This window comes from Podarcis muralis, chromosome 14 (assembly GCF_964188315.1).
Source record: "Podarcis muralis chromosome 14, rPodMur119.hap1.1, whole genome shotgun sequence".
Taxonomy (NCBI): domain Eukaryota; kingdom Metazoa; phylum Chordata; class Lepidosauria; order Squamata; family Lacertidae; genus Podarcis; species Podarcis muralis.
Genome location: NC_135668.1, coordinates 32,032,690 through 32,047,681, shown reverse-complemented (window position 1 = coordinate 32,047,681; position 14,992 = coordinate 32,032,690). Strand labels below are relative to the sequence as shown.

At 49.6% G+C, this 14,992-nt stretch overlaps 1 protein-coding gene across 4 annotated transcripts in view; it reads right to left on the bottom strand.

Annotated features, from left to right (window-relative positions):
• LOC114584444 (hexosaminidase D-like) overlaps nucleotides 1-14,992 on the bottom strand; it is a 39,733-nt gene that overhangs the window by 5,087 nt on the left and 19,654 nt on the right. For 3 of the 4 annotated variants that reach the window (XM_077919178.1, XM_077919177.1, XM_028706323.2), the window contains exons 7-13: nucleotides 13,174-13,338; nucleotides 12,316-12,496; nucleotides 11,393-11,464; nucleotides 10,275-10,479; nucleotides 8,789-8,871; nucleotides 7,629-7,707; nucleotides 6,203-6,304 (exon numbers count right to left, since the gene is read on the bottom strand). In XM_077919178.1, coding sequence (XP_077775304.1) covers nucleotides 6,203-6,304; nucleotides 7,629-7,707; nucleotides 8,789-8,871; nucleotides 10,275-10,479; nucleotides 11,393-11,464; nucleotides 12,316-12,496; nucleotides 13,174-13,338 — 887 coding nt within the window. The remainder of the gene's footprint in view (nucleotides 1-6,202; nucleotides 6,305-7,628; nucleotides 7,708-8,788; nucleotides 8,872-10,274; nucleotides 10,480-11,392; nucleotides 11,465-12,315; nucleotides 12,497-13,173; nucleotides 13,339-14,992) is intronic. The other variant, XR_013390719.1, reaches the window with a different exon arrangement.

Below are 14,992 nucleotides of genomic sequence, written 5' to 3'. Positions count from 1 at the left end.
TTTACCTAACACTATTTCTTCTGGGGGTGAGAAATGTGGGTTGCTGATGCATTAAGGCTAAAAGCAAAACAGGGGAAGTGCCACAGCTTAGCAGCAGAGCAACTGCCAACAGTACTGAGCTAGACTGACCAATTGGTCAGACTAAGGCAGTTTCCTTGTCTAATTTTCTGCAGTCCCTGGAAGCAGAATTAAAACAGTGGGTCCACATGGCTGTTGAGGTGCTTCCAGACAAAGGGCACAGCAAAGGGTGTGGGAGGGACCAAGGCCAAAATTTGAGACACACACACACACACACACACACACACACACACACACACAGTCTTTGTACTGCCTTCCCAAAGGTATGCAAGATGCTGGGCTTTGGGAAGGAGGCATGAAGCTCTGGCAACATCCTAAAGTTCTCCCCACCTCCTTCCCAAATCTGGGAAAGCACTAACTAGGCTTTGGGAATGTGTCTCACCTACCGTGAGGGTTGGGGTGGTCGTCAAATGTTGCTGAGGGCCACCCAAAAGGCTTCAAGGGCCACACGTTGGACCACCCTGGTCTGCGCTTAAGGGTATGCACCACTTTTGGGGGGGCTGTACATCCCTCTAGGGACGCAGATGGCGCTATGGGTTAAACCACAGCCTAGGATTTGCCGATCTGAAGGTTGGCGGTTCAAATCCCCACAATGGGGTGAGCTCCCATTGCTCGGTCCCTGCTCCTGCCAACCTAGCAGTTCGAAAGCATGTCGAAGTGCAAGTACATAAATAGGTACCGCTCCGGCGGGAAGGTAAACGGTGTTTCCATGCGCTGCTCTGGTTCGCCAGAAGCAGCTTAGTCATGCTGGCCACATGACCCGGAAGCTGTACGCCGGCTCCCTCGGCCAATAAAGCGAGATGAGTGCCGCAACCCCAGTCGGCCACGACTGGACCTAATGGTCAGGGGTTCCTTTACCTTTACATCTCTCTATGTTCTGCTCACAAAGAGGGTGAGACAGTGTTGCAACACCCCCCTTTTGACACACACACCCCTCTCTTGACAGGTGCTTCTCACCACCATTTTAGCACCCTCCTTGTGTGTGTGTGGCTACTGACTTGGAATCTGCACACATGCATTAGTTGCGCTATTCCACCAAAGCGCAATTGTACAGCTCCCAAAACAATGTCTATCCATTTATCTTAGCCAGTTGCATTATCCGGTTTGTTTTGCTGACCTATTTTCTAAAGGAGGTTGAGTTTGAAGCTTTGCATCTTTGAACCTGAATGCTGCACTGCTACCCTCTTCTCACCTTTGGGGGTGCTTGATTTGCAACTCTTCCCTGAACTTCTATCCTGATCTTTGTTGCCCAGCTTTTCCTGCAGCTTAGTGGCTCAACTTAAAATTTCCTGTTGTTCTCTGGCTGGAAGGCTAGCAAAACAGTTTCAGATCATCTTCTGTTGACTCTGGCCAATGTCTAAAGAAGGCCTGCAATCCAGGGCAAGAAGGATCTCAGCCTGCCTTCCATATAAACATTCCCGGGGATCGGACTGCCAGTCCGGACTTTTAATTGTCAGTTTCAGAACTAGAATGTTATTACACTGTAATTGTGCTATCGATATGTATAAATAGGTACGACTTAAAAAGCAAAGCAAACAGCAGTGTGTGAAGGCTGAGACAGCTTGTTCCAGGAAAGGAAGCTAACTGATTGTTTTAAAGGTTTGTTTGCTTCCTTTTATATTTAGAACAGGAGCTCTGGGTAACACAGGCTCTGCTTCCTCTCTTCCCTCAACCCAGCAGGATATTCCACAGCTCCTGCTGTGTCCTACACACCCTAAAATCGCATCCAGAGGATTAAATCATAGAACTGCATAGTTGGAAGGGACCTCAAGGGGCATCTAGTCCAACCCCTTGAAATGCAGGACTCCTAGCTCCAGAATCCCTGACAGATGACCATCCAACCACTGTCAAAACAGCTCTTACAGTCAAAAAGCTCTTCCTATTGTTTAGTCAGCATCTTCTTTCTTGCCATTTAAATCCACTGGTTCACGTCCTACCCTCCAGAGCAGCAGAAAGCAAGCTTATAATAGTAATAATTTATTATTTATACCCCGCCCATCTGGCTGGGTTTCCCCAGCCACTCTGGGCGGCTTCCAACAAAGTATTAAAATACAGTAATGTGTTAAACGTTAAAAGCTTCCTTAAAGAGGGCTGCCTTCAGAAGTCTTCTAAAAGTCTGGTAGTTGTTGTTCTCTTTGACATCTGGTGGGAGGACGTTCCACAGGGCGGGTGCCACTACCGAGAAGGCCCTCTGCCTGAATCCCTGTAACTTGGCTTCTCGCAGTGAGGGAATCGCCAGAAGGCCCTCAGCGCTGGACCTCCGTGTCCGGGCAGAACGATGGAGGTGGAGACGCTCCTTCAGGTATACTGGACCGAGGCCGTTTAGGGCTTTAAAGGTCAGCACAAACACTTTGAATTGTGCTTGGAAACGTACTGGGAGCCAATGCTCCATCTTCCATGGGACCGCCCTTAGATATCTGAAGATGGCTGTGATATCACCTCTCGGTATTCTCTCCTTCAGGCAAAACATCCCCAATTCCCTCAACTGTTCCACATAAACAAGGCTTGGCTTCCAGACCCTTGAGCATCTCGGTCGCCCCCCTCTGCAGACGGTTCCTGCTTGTCAATATCCTTCTTAAACTCTGGTGCCCAGAACTGGACACAGCACTCCAGGTGGGGTCTGATCAAGGCAGAATAGAGTGGGGCTATTACTTTCCTTATCTGCAGCTCTTTTTCTTTAAGAGGCCATGCATACCAGCAGCCATAAGGGAAAGTAATTAGGTAATTAGGGTGAGCCTTAAAATTAAGGCTAAAAACAGTTAAGAATGTAAGATGCCTGTTCAACATTCCCATATTTCTTCTAATACATCACAGAATTGTTGGAGAGGTTGTGGGAACAAAGGGACTCCCCCCACCAATCTATGATGTGAATACCCTTGCTTCATTCCACAATGAAACTTATCAGGAGATATCAAAGGTTATTTAAACACACATTCAAAATTCCCTCCATTTATCCCTAACAAAATATGTGAACTACAAAGACATTTTGCCAAAAGGATCTTTTGACATGGATGCTGGCAGCTGCCAGGAACTCTACAGCACAACAGTGGAAATCATTTTTAAAACCTATCTCATTAAGAGTACAAAAATATATTGAATTTAGGTATTGCAGAAGAAATGCCACATAAGTTCTGGGTCTCTAAGGGACAGGAAGATCCTGATCACTTCTATTCCATACGGTGGGATTTTATTTCATATAGTTAAGTTTCAGGGTTACAGGTTTCTCTCCCCACGCTGTCTAAAGAAATACGACTGCCGTTATTTTAGACTGGGTGTTATTATTTAACATGTTTAGGTTTCGAATGCCCTGCCGTTAGCTGGAGTTACTATGGATTTTTTTTGTTCTTGTTTACTTGTCTCTGTGTTTCCATAGTAATTTGAAAACTAATAAAAATCACTAAAAAAAAATAATAATGTTAAGAATAGTCCTGCTGGATGAAGTGCCGGCTCATTTAGCTCCAGAGGCCAATGAGATGCCTCTTTGGGGAAACCCACAAGCAAGTCCTGAGCGCAGCAGCCCTCTCCCCTCCTGCAATTCCTGGTACCTGGTATTGTGAAGCATCCTGTCTCCACTAGTGGAGGTAGAACACAGCCGTTGTGGCTAGTAGCCACGGATAGCTGCTTTATCCCCCATGAGCACACACTGTTGTGATTTTGAGCAAATGTTGTGTTCTTCCGTTCTCCCCATTTTCCAACCGCCTTCTCCTGCTGTCAGCTCCCTCCGCATCCTGCTTCAGTAAACAAGAATCCTGGACAGCAGACAGATTTCCTAGTTTTTGTTGTCAACTTGGGAGCGCCAATGAACATCCACCTCATTTGTAAGGCGGGATAGAACACAGGTTGGCTATGGGACAATTCTGAAAAGGTCGTTTGTGAAGGTAAGGAATACTATATCGTGCCATCCCAAAAGGTTTTCTGTCCCCAAACTACTTGCAACACAGGCGCTGCTACCCCCCCACCCACACTTTCCATTTAGACCAGCACCGTTGGGGGGGGCAAATTTAAGGGGAAAGCTGCCTTGCATCACAGCCTCCCTGTACATTTAAAGTGCATGGTTTCTTCCAAGGAATATTGGGAACTGTAGTTTGATAAGGGTGCTGTGAGGGGTAAAGTACAGTTCCCAGGATTCTTTGGGGGAAAGTCCTATGCTTTACATGTGCTTTCCATTACCTACTTAAACATTATTTTCTTTGTTTAAGCAAAGTGATCCTGGCAAAAGTCACATGTGTCTTAATCCATTTTTAGATTATTGTTGCTTGTTGTTGGTTTCAATGCTTTTTAAATACCGTATTTTTCGCACCATAGGACGCACTTTTTCCCTCCTAAAAAGCAAGGGAAAATGTGTGTGCGTCCTATGGAGCGAATGCAGGCTTTCGCTGAAGCCTGGAGAGTGAGAGGGGTCGGTGCGCACCGACCCCTCTCGCTCTCCAGGCTTCAGGAAGCTATCCGCTAGCCGTGGGAGACCCAGCTCTCCCACGGCTAGTGGAGCGCTGCATTAATCCCGAAGTTTGGGGCGCGCGGAGCTCAGCGCGCCCCAAGCTTCTGGGTGCCGGCAAGGTCTCGCTAGCCCTGGGAGAGCCCCGCGACGTTGCGTGGCTCTCCCAGGGCTAGCGAAGCGCCGCGCTAATCCCGAAGCTTGGGGCGCGCGGAGCTCAGCGCGCCCCAAGCTTCTGGGTGCCAGCAAGGTCTCGCTAGCCCTGGGAGAGCCCCGCGACGTTGCGTGGCTCTCCCAGGGCTAGCGAAGCGCCGCGCTAATCCCGAAGCTTGGGGCGCGCGGAGCTCAGCGCGCCCCAAGCTTCTGGGTGCCGGCAAGGTCTCGCTAGCCCTGGGAGAGCCCCGCGACGTTGCGTGGCTCTCCCAGGGCTAGCGAAGCGCCGCGCTAATCCCGAAGCTTGGGGCTTCGGGATTAGCGCTCCGCTAGCCGTGTCTAGGCTGCGGATAGCAGCCTGCTTCCCGGAGCGCTGGGCGCCCTGAAAGCAGAGCTCCAGGCGCTTCGGGAACACATCCGCAGCGTGGGGAGCCTTGCAGGAATTCCCCACAGGGCTCCCCACGCTGCGGATAGCAGCCTGCTGCCTGGCGGGTGGGGCGCCCTGAAGCAGAGCGCCCCTCGCGCCAGGCATACATCCGCAGAGTGGGGAGGCTTGCAGGAGTTCCCCACAGGGCTCCCCACGCTGCGGATAGCAGCCTGCTGCCTGGCGGGTGGGGCGCCCTGAAGCAGAGCGCCCCTCGCGCCAGGCATACATCCGCAGAGTGGGGAGGCTTGCAGGAGTTCCCCACAGGGCTCCCCACGCTGCGGATAGCAGCCTGCTGCCTGGCGGGTGGGGCGCCCTGAAGCAGAGCACCCCTCGCGCCAGGCATACATCCGCAGAGTGGGGAGCCTTGCAGGAGTTCCCCACAAGGCTCCCCACGCTGCGGATAGCAGCCTGCTGCCTGGCGGGTGGGGCGCCCTGAAGCAGAGCGCCCCTCACGCCAGGCATACATCCGCAGAGTGGTGAGGCTTGCAGGAGTTCCCCACAGGGCTGCCCATGCTGCGGATAGCAGCCTGCTGCCTGGGGGGTGGGGCGCCCTGAAGCAGAGCGCCCCTCGCGCCAGGCATACATCCGCAGAGTGGGGAGCCTTGCAGGAGTTCCCCACAGGGCTCCCCACGCTGCGGATAGCAGCCTGCTGCCTGGCGGGTGGGGCGCCCTGAAGCAGAGCTCCCCGCCTGCCGGACAGACATCGGCCAGCCCCACAAGCTTGGGGGACAGCAGGGAGGCGCAGCGCCACTATCCCGCTGTTCCTCGACCTGGTTCGGTTTCCCTGACCTGCTTTTGGGGGGGAAATAAAGGGGAAAATTTTTTCCTTTATTTCCCCCCAAAAAAACTAGGTGCGTCCTATGGTCCGGTGCGTCCAATCGTGCGAAAAATACGGTACCTGCTTTTTAGACTGTCATTCATTGATTATTTTTCTTTTACGTAAGCTATTTTGAAGCTTTATTATAACCAAGGGACATGTAGATTTTGTTAAATAGATACGTTTAGATTTATTTATTATTTTATGGCGGTGGAAGGAACTTTGGTTTCATCCTGACATGCACACACACATGTCTGCAGAGCCTCCCTGCCACCATTCCAGATCTCCTTACCTCTCTTCTTCCAGGACTTTGATAACGGAGTCTCTTAGCTGCCCCGTGACCTGTTCCACCATACGGTAGATATCAGAACCTGGAAATGCCCCATTGCCATCACTAATGAAAAACACAGAAAGGGTGGGAGGGGGGGAAAGAAATGTTGAGGCACCACAGACACTGAGTTAGATGTGTACAAATGGCTGCCAGCTCACCCCCAGCTAAATCTCTACGCACTTGCTCACATAAGAACATTAGAAGAGCCTGCTGGAGCAAACCAGTGGCCCGTCCAGTCCAACATCCTGTTCTCATCGTGGCCAACCAGATGCTTCAGTGGGAAACCAGCAAGCAGGATTCAAGCACAGGAGTATTCTCCCCTCTGGTTTCCAGCAAATGGTACTCATAAGCATTGCTGTCTTCAAATGTGGAGGCAGAGTATAGCAATCTTGGCTGCTGGCCATTAATAGTCTCAGCCTGCATGAATTTGTCCAATCCTCTTTTAAAGGTGTGCCAGATTTAAGAAATAATGATGATGATGATTAATAGTAAGACCTATATTTACTGTATATGGGTACCTCCCAAAAACATCCATTTTAAAAGCAACTGTACCAAAATAAATTATTGTGAAAATAAGAAATATTGGGGGGGTGGGATTTGATCTCTGCTCAAAGCGCCATATTACCAAAGTCCACCCCTGTTTAAAGCCATCTAGGTCAGGGGTCTGCAACCTTTAAGATAAAAAGAGCCACTTGGACCCGTTTCCGAAGGAAAAAAAACTGGGAGCCGCAAAACTCGTCATTATAAAAATAACTTTTTTGTCACTTTTTTATTATTTCTTTGTTCGACCCCTCAGAATTACTCCTCCTCATAGAAATAAACGTTAAATTAACAAGTTACCTTTTTGTGTGTGTGTGTTCTTCACTCCCCCTTCAAAACAGTGACCAGCGTACATGCCCCCTTTCAATGCAGTGACCAGTATACATGCCCCTTGCAATGTAGCGGGCGGGCGGGCTGGAAGGTGACATAGGGACGGTGCGTGACTGATGCACGCACCGCCCCCATGCGACGTCACAGCTAGTACAGCGCCAGCCACAGTGGGGAGTGTCGGGGCGCACAATGCGCCTCCTCCCCTCGCTAGTATCCGCCCCGGAGCCGTGGCAAAGGTGTAAAAGAGCCACATGTGGCTCCAGAGCCATGAGTTGCCGACCCCTGATCTAGGTTAACAGCTATCACTGCCTCCTGTGGGAGTGAGTTCCACAGTTTAACTACATGCTGTGTGGAGAAGTCCTTCCTTTTACCTGGCCTGAATCGTCCAACGTTCAGCTTCACTGGCTATCCACAAGTAGCCCAGCAACTGCTTGGTACAAGAATGACCACTCAACCACTCAACTGCCCCCACCCTATCACCAGGTGACATCCCTGCCCCATTCAACCCCCTACACACCATATGCTCTTCTCCAACTGCATGTTCTCGAAGCCAAGCATGGACAGAACCTTCTTCTTGGTAGCTTCTGTAAATCCCCCTGTGGCAAGAGAATTTAGGGTGCGGGAGAGGGGATGTGTTAGTGGATATTTTGCCCAGCTGAGTTTCCATTGAAGAAAGTGCTTCCATGCAGAGCAACTTGGGGTTCTAAACTGGGTGATGTGAATGGGAAATTTAAGCTGTTAGTCCTCTGTGACTTATGGGCAAGAAAGAAGACTACGCTGCTCTGCTGCTGGTCCAACACTAGCTGATTGGCACTGAGATTAAAGGCAAAGGCAGGAGTGAGAGACACTTAATACATTGCAATCAAATCTTACACAGGGGTTTGGTGCCAAGGGTTCAGCATATACTGGTGCTGTGGGTTAAACCACAGAGCCTAGGACTTGCCGATCAGAAGGTCAGTGGTTCGAATCCCCACGACGGGGTGAGCTCCCGTTGCTCGGTCCCTGCTCCTGCCAACCCAGCAGTTCGAAAGCACGTCAAAGTGCAAGTAGATAAATAGGTACCACTCCGGCGGGAAGGTAAACGGCGTTTCCGTGCGCTGCTCTGGTTCGCCAGAAGCGGCTTAGTCATGCTGGCCACATGACCCGGAAGCTGTACGCCGGCTCCCTCGGCCAATAAAGCGAGATGAGCGCCGCAACCCCAGAGTCGGCCACAACTGGACCTAATGGTCAGGGGTCCCTTTACCTTTACCTTTAACCCCAAGCAGACCTCATGCAAAAAGAGCTGTTAAGTTCTCTGCCTTGCTTGGGGGGCAAGGCCCGCTCAGTGCACCGGCTCTGGAACGCTAGAAATGCTTGTGGAAGATCTTGCAGGAACTCAGACGACCCTGTGAGTTCTCTCAAGAGCTGGCATGCTGACTGGGACTTACGCCCCCCCCCCCCCCCGCTCCAAAGCAAGGGAGAGAGCTGAAAAGCTCTTTCTGAGCTAAATAAACCCAACCCGTTGCTTAGATTTAATCTGTGCAGTTTCGGCCAGTCTGCCTTCAGCCGTGCACAGTTGAAATTGCACAAGTTAAATGAGCATGAGATGCGACTGCAACACTTATACTCCACCCATCGTGCTGCCTTTCCTACAGACACCCCCTCCCGCTGCACAGCTCCCCAGCCAAGTCCCCTCACCATTCACCAAAGTCTGCAGACACACAGCCAGCGAAGGGATCCCCACAGGCAGGAGCTCACACAGAGCTGAATAGTGATCATACCTGCAAAGGGAGAGGAGAGAGGCCAGTCGATACCTTTTGGGTGGGAGCCCCCCATTATTTATCACCACAACCCTCCTGGTGCCACATTTCATTGGGAGTCCACAGAACGCTCACAACAGCCTCTATTTCCTTTCGTAGCTCAGGATTCTCTGAGACGGGTTGTAGTTCAGTGGTAGAGTACCTGCCTTGCATGTGGAAGGCCCCAGATGGAGTCCAGGTAGGGCTGGGAAAGACCCCCACCTGAAACCCTGGAAACCTGTTGCCAGTCAGTGTAGGCAATACCAAGCTAGAGAGACCAAGGGTCTGACTTGGTACAAGGCAGCTTCCTGTGTTATTATTTAAGCCAGTCCTATATTCAGAACACTGTAGACTGGAATCCTACTGTATTTTAAAGGGAAGGACTATAGGGAAGTGGTAGAGCAATTGCTTTGCAAGCAGAAGTGGTGCTGACAATGGCGAAGTTGCAGGTTCGATCCCCTAAAGCGATTGGACTAGATTTGCAGGGGGTTGGACTAGATTATACTCAGAGTCCCTTCCAGCTCTACGATTCTCTGAGAAAGCCATTCTATAAGAAGGTGCCAGATTCAATACCTGGAAACTCCCAGTAGCAGTGGCGTAGCGTGGGGGGTGCAGGGGGGGCAAATCCACGGGTTAGGGGGCGCAAATCCACGGGTTAGGGGGTGCAAATTACTTGCCTTGCCCCGGGTGCTGACAACCCACGCTACGCCACTGCCCAGTAGGGCTAGAAGAGAAACCCTGAAGGTCTGGCTCAATATGAAGCAGCTCCCTGTTGGAATAAGCAACTTGCCTCTGAACATGAACAGAGTGCCTTCCCTTCCCCACTAAATAGCAATACATAGGCCCTGGATGTGGGAGATTAGAGTTATTAGTGAAGGGGGGTTGATTGTTAAACCACCTGGAACTGTAGTTCTGTGAGGGGAATTAGAGGGGTCTCCCATCAACTTTCAGCACCCTTAACAAACTACAGCTCCCAGAATCCTTTGGGGGAAAGTCATGACTGTTTGAAGTTATATCATAAAATCATAGAATCGCAGAACTGAAGAACTGGAAGGGACCACGAGGGTCATCCAGTCCAACCCCCTGCAATGCAGGAATATTTTGCCCAACGTGGGGCTCGAACCCACAACCCTGAGATTAAGAGTCTCATGCTCTACCAACAGAGCTTTAAATGTGTGCTGTGAATGTTGACCTATCAGGGTTCAAGGATGTATTCCAGCAAAGCAAAAGCACTCAAGGAGGGCCAGTGGAGGAAGACAGGTGAGAGAGAGGCTGTGTCCTACAGACAGGGTGTGGCCCAGGGAGAGTCAACAGGGCCAGACACAGATGCCTGAAGAGCCTGAGGTCCCTCCCACCCCAGGGCAGAGCTCCCTCCCTGGACTTGCCTTTGCCACCCGGTGAGGACGATGCCCTGGAACCGGATGGAGGGCGTCTTCGACATGGACTGGATGACCTTCAGCCACCTCAGGTGATTCTGCAGGTGGTTGTTTAAGGGTGTCCAAGCCTGAGCGGGGCCCGTTGTGCCCTTGAAGGCGCTGGCGAACCAGATGGTCTTGAAGCCACACTCTGCATACTTGGCAATGTATTTTCCTAGGAGACAGGGGAGAAGACAGATGAGGAAGGATCGCCCTGGATGCACAGAGGACATTGATGGGTTAGGTCTGCTGTGCCATCTTTCAGTGCCAGGGAAAGACTTACCTCCCTCCAGCCCAGCCTTGATCACAAAATCATAGAATTGTAGAGTTAGAAGGGATCATGAGGGTCATCTATTGCAAACGCCTGCAATGCAGGAATTCTCATGCTCTACCAGCTCAGCTATTAATTGAGGGTGCTGATTTTGTTCTATTGCTAGCATGCTGCCATGGCTTTTATATATATTTTTGGGGGGAGGGTGTTTGTATGTTTATTCATTACATTTATATTCCACTTTTCCTCCTGGGAGCTCATGGTGGCATACAGACTTCCCCATTTTACAATCATGTGAGGCAAGTTAGTAACTGGCCCAAGGTCACCCAGGGAGCTTCATGGCAATATGGGGATTTGAACCCTGGTCTCCCAGGTCCTTGTCCAACACTCTAACCACTACACCACACTGACTCTCACATGTGATATATATGTATAAGAATTGTACATGTTCTACAAAAACATCCTGGTGTCCCCACTCCTTTATTCCCTGCCAATCTTTCCATACCTGAAGGGATCGCCTCCTCCAAGACCAGCCCCCAACCATCTGAAGTGAGATAGGTTGTGGCAGGGAAAGAGCCTTTTTGATGGTGGCTCCCTGGCTGTGAAATTCTCTTCCTGGGAAGGTTCGTCTAACACCTGGTTTCTTTACCCCGCCTTTTAATTCTAAATTTATCTGCCAATTTCACCAGTTTCTTTTGTTGCTTTCCCTCTTGTATTTTAATGTTCCATTTGTAAGCTGCCATGAAAACTTTTTTTAAAAAATAGAAAGGCAAGATATAGATTATTTAATAAAAATGAACAAATAACCCCCACAAACCTATTTGCTGCGTATCAAAGTCCGGGGCGTAAAACCACAATACAGGAGAAGCGTGTTTGGCAATGCCAGAGTCTGAAAAGATTTAAATCGACAAACAAAATGAGAAGGTGGAGAGGAGGTGCTGCTGCTCCCACCCTAGATTCAACAACCTCAGCAACAAGACATTAAGGACTAGAGCCTTGCAGCCAAAGATTTGGCTGGCTCTTTCACATCAGATTATGAACTTCCTTCTTCCACAGCTTTGTGGCCCCAGGACACATGTACATCTCCTCTCTGCCCACTCTCTCTTCCCGTCTCCCTTCTCTCCCCTCTATCCTGCTGCTCTTCACTGCTGTCCTCAGACCCACAGCCCTAATTTCCTAAGCCTAGTCCCTTGCGCCCAGACGTCTACTGCAGGAATGTTGAAGGACTCAAAACTCCCATAATCCTTGACCAGTAGTCATGCTGGCTGGGGCTGATGGGATCTGTAGTCCAGAAAGGCCTAGATGGTTCACACATAATGCCAAACCACAGTTCAAACAAACCAAGGTTTGTGTCCATCAAGAAACTAAGGTTTATTGGCAGTAAACAAACCATATTTAAGCTGCTGGGCAGGATTCATTTATTAACAACTTAGAACTGGGCTAATAAACAAATGAAATAAAGGCAACTCAGCTGATCGCTGCTAGAGACACAACCACCATCACAAAAAACCATTGTGTATCCAGTTGTAGGTTTTAAATAGAAGATTTTTCTGTTCCAAGGTAATCTCTAAGCATCCATTATGGGTCGATAATGGCAAGTCACCACTTGGTTCTTTGCTGCGCTGTTACACAATGAAGTCTTTAGAACTAAACTAAAATAAAATCCTGCTCCTCTTCCCAAAGAAGCCCAGGGTGGCAAAGTCTGGAGTAACCAAACAAGACTCTGAAAGCACCACGGACCTTGAATGGCTGCCATGTCAACCTTCCGCAGCATATCATCCCAGAGGAGGGTATGCAGACCCCACTGGCCAGTGATGAAGCTGACCACATCCCGGATGTGGTTCAGGTACATCTTGCCCATGTTGCCGGCGTTGCGACTCATCCAGTTCTTGGAGTCCATCCCTTCCCCTAGATGGAAGACCTGGAGGGACAGAAGGAGAAAGGAGGGCAGGTGGTAACGGAAGGTGCAAGAGGAGCAAGGTACGAACGTCAGGGCCAAGGCTGGTACCAGGAGGAACCTGGCAGGCTCACAAGTCAAGAGCCTGCCTGGCACGCTGGCAAGGAAGGGGGCCATTTGCTGGGAGCAATCGTAGAATCATAAGAGTTGGAAGGGACCCCAGGGGTCATCTAGTCCAACCCCCTGCTTTTCTGGAATTGCTGCTAAAGAATCCCTGACAGATGTCCATCCAAGCTCTGTTTAAAAACCTCCAATGAAGGAGAGACCTCCACCTGCCCAGGTAGTCCATTCCAGCCTGGTGCCACCAGGGAGAACACCAACATTCTCTGCTCCTAAAGCAGTGGGGGGGGGCATATTTGAACCCATGTGGATTCCTTTCTGGATAGCCATCTGAGGGCCACATGCCAGTGGAGGGCAGGGCCAGAGTCAAAACAGGTGGAGCAACAGATATGAAGAGAGAGAGGCTTGAGAAGCTGAAGGACTCTGGTGCCAATGCCAGGATGTCTGTGCTATCAACAACTGTTTTGTGAATGACTTCAGTTAGCTAAGTACTTATCATGCAGGATGGGGCTCTACCATTGAGGAACAGACTTTGTCCACCTTATCTAACCTTCCCTGCCCCCTTCATCCAGCTCCTTTACCTCATCTGCCCCAATATGCACCCAGTTGGCCTGTGGGTGCTTGCTCAGGACTTGGGTCAGCACAGACTTCACGACGGTTATTGTTTCCTGGACGTGGGGGTTGAAGCTGTTGGGGAAGCGCTCCACCTCCCGGAGGTGCCGGTATTTGTCATGCTTCAGGATGAACTGCAGGAGAAAAGAGGAGAGGAAGCTGGGGCATGAATGGGGAAAGGGGAAGACCTCGGGGGACAGCACAAACCGGAGTGCCCAAACTTTTTTGGGCCACAGCCTCCATGGTTCTGTAAACTCATCCCCAGTGCCCCCTACCCTATAAAAAGCATTATTCTGACTAATGGATTGCATGACCCACTAAGGAAAATGGCACATTTATTTATACGTTGTTGTTGTTGTTGTTGTTGTTGTTGTTGTTGTTGCTGTTAAATTAATTTCCCACCCTTTACCCTAATGTCCCAGGGCAGGGTACAGCATTAAAAGCAATATTAAAAACTAATAAGATAAAATTCAAAACAGTAACAATTAATTGCACATTGGTTCAAAATCCAATTAAAACTACTTTGTTTAATTCAACAAAACTGATCAACTCGATCCAGTGATACCAGACACTGCACACAAATTTTTTTTATGCCTTCTTCCTAACGAAAACATAAGGAAATGCATAGCATAAAATGTTAATATATAACTACTTATTAAACACGCACAAACGTTCACCTACCACAGATATGTATGGTAACTAATTTATAAGAAAATCAATAGCTATTCCGAATACTTGGCTGTCCTGTGACTTGTGACAACTCAGAATCGTAAACACTTTGAAAGCGATAAGAGCAATAAAACTTTAAATACCAAGCAGGGAAGGTGTTTTGCTCTAGGTTCTAGTCTGGGAAATTGTAAATAAGAGATCAATGCACTTGGAGAGCCCCACAAAAACCCCCACCCTGCTGCCCCATGCCTCTTAGTGCCCCCCCTAAGTAATCCCACCACCCCTTTTCAGAACCACTGGCATAGACTATCTATTGCAGCTTCGCAAGTGACTAGTCCACACTGAACCATTTAACTCGCCTGCTCCCAAAAATATACTAACAGGAAGTCCTTCATGGCAGTCCAGCAAATAGAAAATACTAAATGCAGCTTCTGTGTTAAGGAAACGTCTTGCAGCTGCTCTCCTGGGGGAAACTGTAACACTGGGTTGGCAAGCGGGACAAGTCCGATCTAGGAACAAGGGAAGCTGTCTTATACTGAGTCTGACCTCTTGGTCCACCGAACTCAGAATTGCCTACACCATCTGGCAGCGACCCTCCAGTGTTTCAGGCAGAGGACATTCCCAGCCCCACACAGACTTGCTGGGGTTTGAACCTGGGACCTTCTGCATGCTGGGCAGCTGTTCTCCCACTTTCCTATGGCCCTTCCTGCAGCTAATTTAGCTGTGATTCTTCCATTGCAGAGGGTTGGACTAGATGACACTTGGGATCCCTTCCTTCTCTGCAATTCTGTGCATCCCTGCAAAAACAACCTGATACTCAGAGATTCAGCAGTCCTAGCTGCCTCCATAATTTTCTCTCCATGCAAAAAGAAAACACCCCTTCACATCTTTAATTTGTCTATCCAACTGCTATTAAAGAATCTGCTCCGTGCAGAATCCACCCCACCCTGCTGGCTCGCCCAGGTCAAGGGAACCAGTTCCTACACCTTTAACAAATCAGAACAAGTAGTCATTGTTTGGTCAGCGGCACAACTGGAGTCCAGCTCCCTGGGCAAGAACTGGCCTAACCAGATATGAAGGCTGCATCACTCTGAACAGTTACACCCTTCTTCCTTGCAG